This window comes from Pomacea canaliculata, linkage group LG4 (assembly GCF_003073045.1).
Source record: "Pomacea canaliculata isolate SZHN2017 linkage group LG4, ASM307304v1, whole genome shotgun sequence".
Lineage (NCBI taxonomy): Eukaryota > Metazoa > Mollusca > Gastropoda > Architaenioglossa > Ampullariidae > Pomacea > Pomacea canaliculata.
Window position 1 is genome coordinate 18866944 of NC_037593.1, and position 8867 is coordinate 18875810.

General features: G+C 38.9%; 1 protein-coding gene across 1 annotated transcript; it reads left to right on the top strand.

Moving 5' to 3' along the window:
- Positions 1-33: 33 nt before the first annotated feature.
- On the top strand, positions 34-2898 carry LOC112562690 (EF-hand calcium-binding domain-containing protein 11-like). Its single transcript, XM_025236096.1, has 6 exons — positions 34-249; positions 590-685; positions 1148-1205; positions 1717-1818; positions 2262-2352; positions 2541-2898. The coding sequence occupies exons 1-6, from the start codon at positions 157-159 to the stop codon at positions 2617-2619; spliced, it is 519 nt and encodes a 172-aa protein (XP_025091881.1). The 5' UTR covers positions 34-156; the 3' UTR covers positions 2620-2898.
- The last annotated feature ends 5969 nt before the right edge of the window (positions 2899-8867 follow it).

An 8867-nucleotide genomic window follows, 5' to 3' on the forward strand; every position in this document is an offset into this window, starting at 1 on the left:
GGAATCACGTGGCTAAATAAACCAATCAGCAAGAGTAAATTGAGGTTACGCTTACATTCCAGAAAATAACAACAATGTGGAGACGTGGGTAATTCTTGTAAATAAGAAATATTATGATCATCAAAAGATCTGTTTGGTGCAAAATCTATTCTTGACATGAGTACTACCCTTGGATTTAAAATCAAGGATTGTGGATACTCTTACATAGTCCGAAATTTGAGCCAGCGTGAACAGAAATTATTGAAAACGGTACGAAGCAATGAAAGCGTCTGCTTGCTGTCGGAATGCATCGATCATAATAGAATATGTTTTCATCTTTATCTTAAATTATTATAAAACTAAAGCACCGTTAGTTTTGTTGATAATTTCAAACAAAATAGGGATAAAAGAAGGAAAATTACTTTATGCTATAAAAAGTCTCCCGATTTTATGATAGCAGGCCAAAGTGAGATATATATATATAAACATATTAACGATTTAGTAAAGTTTAGTCTCATTATAATATATAGCGTATTAAGACACAAATTTAAATTATTTTCTGTTGTCGTGTATGCTGAAAATACTAGACGTAATGCCTTTTTTCTTCCAGGTTTTTTTGGAAGCTGATGAAGACTTAAAAGGGTATTTGAACACAGAAGATCTGAAAGTGGCCATGGTGTCATTATTTGGCTACAAGCCATCAAAAGTAATTTATTGATTATTAATTTATTAATTGTAGTGTATATAGACGCTTTCAGAGCTTCATGTCAAAAACTACAGACACCTTCAACATTTTTTAAGGGTGGTCGATTTTGATCATTTGTTGTAAACATGTAATTGTAATGGCAGTTAAATTGCCTATATATATAGCTGTATAGATACCAGTTATGTTCATTTGCACTTAAGTTGTAGAATCTAATGGTCATCAGAAAGAAAATAGACCATTGTAGTACTAGTGTATACAACTTATTGATTTTCATTTTGAAAAAAATCAGACTTCTAGCAACATCAGTTTAATTTGCTCATTTTATGTAGTCTTTGATCAGCATAATCTATGAATCCCACTGCATATTCTTGAGAAACTCATGAGCAGTGTGTTATTTGTGAAATTCATAACAGTGAATCAGCTTATCAAATGTATTTCAGTGATGTATATTGAACATTGCAGAGTGAAGCTAACCAAATATTGCAGCATTATGGACACACTAGGGATGATGAAGCGATTGGTTTGTAAAATTAAATGTACTACTGTTTCTGCTCTATCTTAGCCATTCCAGTGTTTCTATATTTTATATTTATATATATATATTTTTCTATGTATATATAAGAGAGAGGCTGACAGTGAATGTGTATGCACACATATTATGATGTAATGCTATGTAAAGCTATGCATGCAAGCTTTTTGCAGTAATTTTAACTTTTATTTGTTAGATTGTAAGCAAGATAAGAATAGTAACTGCTTTTATCAGCACCATTTCACTGAAACATATTGTATAAAGGAAACCTATAATCAAAATATAAATAAAGTGTGTGAGTGAGAGAGAGAGACTAAAAAAGAGAAGAAAAAAAAAAAGACTGGGTGTGCATGTCCAAACTGAGTGGCAAAAATCTTCATCAGCCATTTTTATTCTCAACCTAAAGACTTGTTTGTGTCATTATTCTTACTGTGTGAATATGTCAGATCAATTAATTTTATTTCCTATATTCCATATTATAAAATACTTGTTCTTTTAATAGGCTTGAATCTTGCTGAGTTTACCGATGCAATGACACCAAAAGTTATCAACATAGATGAGGACGAGGAGATTCGCCAGACCTTTATGGCTTTTGATTCTCACTGCAAGTGTTCATTATTTAATAATATTGACTTACATGCAGTTTGTTTGTTAAGCTTTTTATATTCCCATGGATGCCAGTATTCTGTCACAATAAACAGGAAAATGCTTAAAGAAAGATCTAATTACATTTCCAAATGGCTTTATTGATACCATTAAATGTAGACTCAGTTTCAAATGTTAATTGTGATAGTAATAATAATTTATAGTGTTCTTACCTAATTATCTTACTGGTAGAGGATTAGGAAAAAAAACGTACTTGATATTCTCATGTCTACTGATATTTCTCATTTCTGATATACCACCTAGGTTTGATAATAACTTGATTTTATGATAAAATTTTTATTCAATGATACATTTATTGACCTGTTGATTAAAGAAAAGATGATAAAGAACATGATCATAAACGCATCTGTCCTATTATAGATAACTTTTATTTGTTGTCAGGCAAAGGCTTTGTCACAGGGGAAGATCTAAAGAAAGTGTTTGCTAAAATTGCACCTCACATGTCTTCCCACTGTTTGGAGATGATATTCAGGTACAAAGCAAATTTAACAGGTTTCTTTTTATGATAAAGCTGTCTGTATGGCTGTGTACAGTCTGCATAGATTGAATGGAAGTGCTAACTGAATGCAAAAGTACAGTCTCTAGTTAAAAAAATTATGACATTTAAAATTTAACATAATGAAAATATTCTAAATAGCTGTTGGTAATTTTGTTTTTCAGAGAACTAGACAGAGATGGTGATGGAAGAGTGAGCTATAAAGACTTCGATTTTATGATGAAGTTTGATTGTTTAACCTGATCCTCATTAGTCTTAAATCAGTCTTATATGTAAAAGAACCTAAGACAATGGAAAGAGCATAAATTATTTACCGTAAATAACTAAATTATTTTTCAAAATCAGAATTATCATAAGGGTAATATGATCAGTCCCATTGCTGTCACTGTGTGTGTGTGTGTGAGGGAGAGGGAGTGGGATAAACTGCTGACCATTTTGCGTCTTTTGTGAAAAGATCTTTCCAGATTCAGTCTTGCAAATTTCTCATTAAAGAAAAAGTCATATGTTTGACTAGAGCATTAATTAATTGTTTTTATTGTTTCTGGAGTGTTTTGGGCAGATCAACACCAAAGTACTAGACATGGCTGTATACACATTTAAAAACTCAAAGCAAATCTAGAAAAATAGTCTTATGTCCTTTTGGTTGCTGGGAGTGAGTTGTTAGAGACTACACTTAATCCCAGGACCAACTTTTGCCACTCAACTGTGCTTCTACATGGTCTGAATCCAGCTTGTTCTTCTGCGGAGTTGCTGATGCGATTCTGTATGACCTTCAGCATGACTTTGCTTGGGTAGCTGATAAAGCTTATGGTTCTGTAGTTCTGGCACTGTTTGTCGTGGTAGGGGTATGATTAGTGACTGTGTCCATTCTTTGGGTCATTCCTTGCGTTCCCAGACTCTTTGTCATAGTACAGGATGGCCTTAGTAGTTTCTTCCCCACCCTGCTTGAGCAGCTCATCTGGCACATTATCAACGCCTGGCAACTTAACCACTTAACCTCCCTAAACTATGTACAGCTCTTTCGAGATCCTTCGATCCGTAAGACTGGTATGGTATGTCTGTATGTGGTTGCTGGGGGCTCACTGTCTCTAGCCTGGTTGTTTTAGAGGATCTTGGCGTCGGTCTTCAGCTGGGTGTTGTACAGGTCTTTGCAGTACTCAATCCATCGGTTGAGTACAGCATTGCTTTCTTTGAGAAAGTATAAGCATTTCAGTTTAAAGAAAAAAGTATCCCTCACACCCTTTTTGTACCAGAGATAATACATGTATGAATGGATGACCATTGCTGATGCAACTGCATTATTTGTTGAAAGGCAAGGCAAAAAGACAAGAAAGCCGATGGAAACTGCTGTTTATGACAATAGTACACATGCCTATATAGTTTATTATTGAGTTCTAGGAACAGATCCACAAAAACAGCAGAAAAAGACACATTTGAAAAAAGAGTAACTGACGGTTGAATGAGTTTTGTAACCTCCATAGAACTGCTGGTCAAGCTGTTTGGGGGTTATGTGGTTAGTATACTCCTGCTGATTAAGAAGCTCTTTCTGTGTTTCACCAGAAAGAGTTTTTGCATGGCAAAATTTTGAACACAACCCATCAATACTGCCGCCTTTGTCCTTTCATTGCAAGTCATTAATCTCAGTGTGGAACTGAATAACAATATTTTAAACTATTCAGCTTGGAAGGGGAGGGTGGATATGGATCAGCAACCTGGTTTTTAAATTTAAAAAAAAAGTCTTTACATAGAAAACTAGTCAAAGGGAAAGAATTTTTAAAGTATCCCTGAATCGTTTTCTTACTTCCCTTTATCGGCATTCGTCTTGCATGCTTTACTACGTACCCCTGCCTACACACGGTGCGGTCCGCAATATCTGTGGATACTCTGAAGTCTGTAGAGCGGTCTTTTCAATCCGCCAATTCAAATAAAACGATGATCCTTATCCCATCTCTTATATGTTCTTGTGCTGATTTAATTCTCAGAGTTATGTGTCATGCATCAGAAGTTTGGCGAATGCAGGTCCCACCTCTCGTCCTTTTCTCATCAAAGTGTGCTAACGTAGGTTGGAAGTTTTTAAGTCTGGCCAACACACCTGTTTAAGAAATATTTTTTTATAATCCAGTGAATTCATCCCCTCACTTTATAACTTCTCATCTTTATCCAGTAGTGTAGAAAGATGCTCGGCTTTGTGGGGACAAACTCGATGTATGCTGACACTGAACGACAATTAAAGCAGCATTAGCATTTTTGAGAGCCGGCTGTCCCACTTGTACTGCCCCTTCACTGGTTTCTATGGTACTACCATCCATACGCTTCGTTCGTGATTGCCACAATGTCATCCGTTTGCTGTTGCATGTTATTTTTGTTTCTTATTTATTAATTTGACTAAGACGTACTACTGAATGCTTATTGCATCACGTAAATAGTCCGGCCCTGATATAAGCAGCTACAGTAAACTGAAAATCTTCAAAATGTTTAAAGTGGATTGATTACACTCGAGATTATTCGAGACATATATATACACTTACAAAATTATTATAAAGGACGTGAATAGAAACTGATCTCTAGGAATGCAAGATCGATCGATTGAGGGGTTGGAGTGTCAAGAAATTAATGTAAGTTCATTTCATTTCAGTCCCTTATGATTGACTGATATATCAGCTGGTCAGTTAATTAATTAATTGGTACTGGTCGTTGGGACGCCGGGATTGTGTGAGCACATTGAAGGACGCGGCAGCTGACAAGGTCCACCGGTCAGTTCTTTCTCGAGAGATGGTGAGAGTTTGTAAATAATAAGCCAGTATAATATTCTTCCTTTGGCCATCTCTGCGTCGACTAACTTCCAATTAAGGCTGCTCCATGAACAGTCTTATATATATATAGTGTGTTGTGCCGGATTACATGGTCGAAGACCGTCGAACCAGACTATATGCAGCTGACACCGCTTGAACTTGAAAGTTCTTTATAATTCATTCGTCCCATGGCCTTGACGGGTACCATTCGTTAGGGGAGCACATGATCGATAGACAATTAGGCAGCTGACGAGGCCTGTCACTCACGCCTCTTGCATGGGCGATAGTGACCAGTCGACTCCTGCACATTTGTAAACCAGTTCGATCTTCCTCTGGCCACCACGGCGTCGACCGCCCTCCAAGACAAATTATAATTGAAGGGCATGCAGTCTTTGACAAAGTGTTGTGCCGCGTCACATGGCTAATCTAGATCGACCAGCTTGACTGTTGAATTGTTACTTTAGGGGTTCCTGCATGCATATATATATATAGTGTCCTACGAGTGTATGTGCGACCATGCTTCGTACAAAGTCATTGGTTTTATGTTTTCTGTAGAGATCCGGATCGCAACCTCCTCATGATCGAGACACTTCGAATGCATGATCGATTCCCTTCTCCATATTGGCAAGCAACGTTTCATACTCATCGGACTGGTACTACAATCGAGGGACTTATAATTTTTACAGATATTGTACTTTGTAAACTTTTGATGTGCCATATATCATTTTCAGCCCGACCACTCGATCTATAGTCTGTCTTCTATAGTAAATAAAGTCCACTTTTTGCTTTTGGTTCTTGCTATCAGATCAATGCCATCTGCAAGTTGCTAATTCTTACTAATGGTAATCGTGGTGGTCGTGAACTATATATAGCTATTTCTTGCATGATGTTCTTACAAGAAAAAAGTTGAACAGACGAATTAAAGAGAGCACCCTGGACGTTCGTGAAAGTCGATCGTCCCCACTTGGTTATCCAGTGATACTCCGCTCACTGAGCTTTTGTGCAGCAATTCGGGGGACGAACGATATCGAGGCTCTCTTCGATGCTGAATGTTCACATCACATGCAAAAGCTCCACGTGCCAGACCCTATCAAAGATCGACACGACGAACTACGAGGAATTGTGATGCGAAACGTTTTACTGGTGATAGGTGGCGGGGGGTATCCAGGCTTGATTATTACAACTCCTTTCTTTGCTGTATGTCCTGCATATATATATATACCTTCTTCACAAACTCCAGTAAGTTCAGAACTCTGCTGCATGTCTGATGCTTACGAGCTACAGGAAACAGTACCGATCCTCTCCTTCGATCGTTTTCTGAACTGGCTACAGCAGCGGTTCTCAACCTGTGGGTCGCGACCCCCTGGGGGGTCGCGACGTGCCTACAAGGGGGTCGCGCAGGCCCGTTCTTAGCCCCTGCGGGGCCCGAGGCAAAGGGCATGTGCGGGGCCCTCACGCCACGATCACACGGTTTTAGTTGGGATCTAAAGTCACTTTTTTCTTCAGGGATATCTCGTCTTTTATCATTGACAGCACGCTGCATACACATTACAACATAAGCCTACGATTAATTTATTTGTAACGTTCGTCAATAGCGCGGGGCCCTAGGCAGATGCCTCGTCCGCCTGCCCCTAAGCACGGCCCTGGGGTCGCGAAGGTGGTCCTTTTTTTAAAAAAGTTTCTTATACTGGTATTAGTGAAATTAGTTTACATTGTGTAACCGAGTGGTGAGGGCGATCAAACTCCAAATCTCTTCTCCCTATTCAAGTACACTGTCTCGACATGCAGTGACTTCTCACTTCCAAAACTCAAAACACAATCCCCCTCTCAACAATTAAGCCTCCAATCTCCATCCTCTCACCTTTTGCCCTCTCTCTTCCCCAATCTCTCATCGCTGACTCCCCTCTCCCTCTCCAGTCACACCTCTCTTTTTTTTAAAAACATCTAAAAGGCACGCATTCAGGAAACGTCCATCATTCACACCCTTTCATTCGCACGTGCTCAGTCCTAGTACTCTATAGGTCCCTGACAGAAGGCCATGACCAGACAAGGAAGGACACACCATATTACAAACAACTGACAAGATGAATGCTTTCGTCCGAAACATTTCGTTGTGGACGCAGAAGATACTCCAAGAAAATATTTTTGATATGTTTCCGTGCTTGTGTAAGTGCAAGGCTGACAACTTGAATCTTGATCAGGTGAAGAATGTAATTATTGCCCATCTAAGCGGACTGCAAGAAAGGTTTCAGCATTATTTCGCTGAAATTGATGTGAGTAAATACGAGTGGATTCGTAATCCATTTCTGGCTGATCCTAGCACAAGCGGGTTGTCCACGCAAGAAGAAGAGCAGCTCATCGACCTTTCGAGTGACCAATCCCTGAAAATGGTCTTCAAACAACACCAGTGCCAACATTCTGGATTAGCGTCAACGGTGAATATCCTCTCCTTTCTGAGAAAGCAATGAAAGTTCTGCTGCCATTTTCAACTTCATATATGTGTGAGCAAGGATTTTCAGCATTGGCAGCACTGAAGTCGAAATACAGAAATCGTGTGGACGCAGAGGCTGAGCTGCGAATAGCAGTGGGTACGAACATCGCACCCAGGTTCGCTTCTCTATGCAACAGCAAGCAGGCTCAACCTTCTCATTAATCAAAGTGAGTGTCCAATAAAATAATATTTATTAGCACCACAGAATTTGCTTTAGTAAAATTTCATTAACAGTTATACTTCTTGCAGATACGAACTTTGTTCTTCCGTTGTTGAATTGCATTGATTTCCTCGACGCGGCGTTCGAGGTTAGCTAAGGCTCCCCCTGACGAACACCGGTACGTCCGCGACCCCCTTAGCCAGCGATGTCGGTGGAAGAGCGGGGGTCGCGGACGTACCGGTGTTCGTCAGGGGGGTCGTCACATGTAAAAGGTTGAGAACCGCTGGGCTACAGTGTTCCCTCGCTACTTCGCGGTTCATATATCGCGGATTCACTACTTCGCGGTTTTTTTTTGAGTGAAGTATCCATAGATATTTTTGTGCTGGGAATTATCGTTGTACAAAATACCATAGATATTTCAACAGGAAAAAGACGAAAAATGTAGCTATATTTGTATTTCTATTAAAATACCATGGTTATTTTGTAGATAGAAAGAAAGAAATAATTGTGTAACAGAAATCCATTGCTATGCGTAAGCGACGAGCCATGATTGTTATCTCCCATCTCGCAGCCAGTTCGAATCAATTTTTGGGGTTTCTCTGAGTACAGTTATAATTTGTTTACACTAATTTGTTATTGTACTATATTAATACCATGATTACTATATTACTTGACACTCACATGATATTGTTTTACATGTATATATTATTATTGCATGTATGTCCCTACTTCGCGGAAATTCGTTTATCGCGGCTGATCATAGCACCGATCCCCCGCGATAAACGAGGGAACACTGTATACATATACATATATATATATAGTACACATCCGTTCTCGCATTCAGTACAAACTGTCTGCGCTGTGAATTAATTTCTTTGATGGCTTCTCTGCCCTGATTATTTCTCCGAACTTCCCTATTACACCCCAGCTATATATAGACAATTCGCGACTGCTGATCGTCTGATGATCGTTTTCTTATATAGTCTTCGATCTGTCACCAGAACAACATGGCCACGTACGTGGAGTTTTATAGTTATTGTGCAGAGAA

What these genes read in the sequence shown, in the direction of transcription:
- LOC112562690 (XM_025236096.1), top strand. Translation starts at nt 157, where the DNA reads ATGAGTACTACCCTTGGATTTAAAATCAAGGATTGTGGATACTCTTAC. An exon ending in AACAGAAATTATTGAAAACG is followed by an intron (nt 250 to 589) that starts GTACGAAGCAAT and finishes TTTTTCTTCCAG; the next exon opens with GTTTTTTTGGAAGCTGATGA. An exon ending in TTGGCTACAAGCCATCAAAA is followed by an intron (nt 686 to 1,147) that starts GTAATTTATTGA and finishes TGAACATTGCAG; the next exon opens with AGTGAAGCTAACCAAATATT.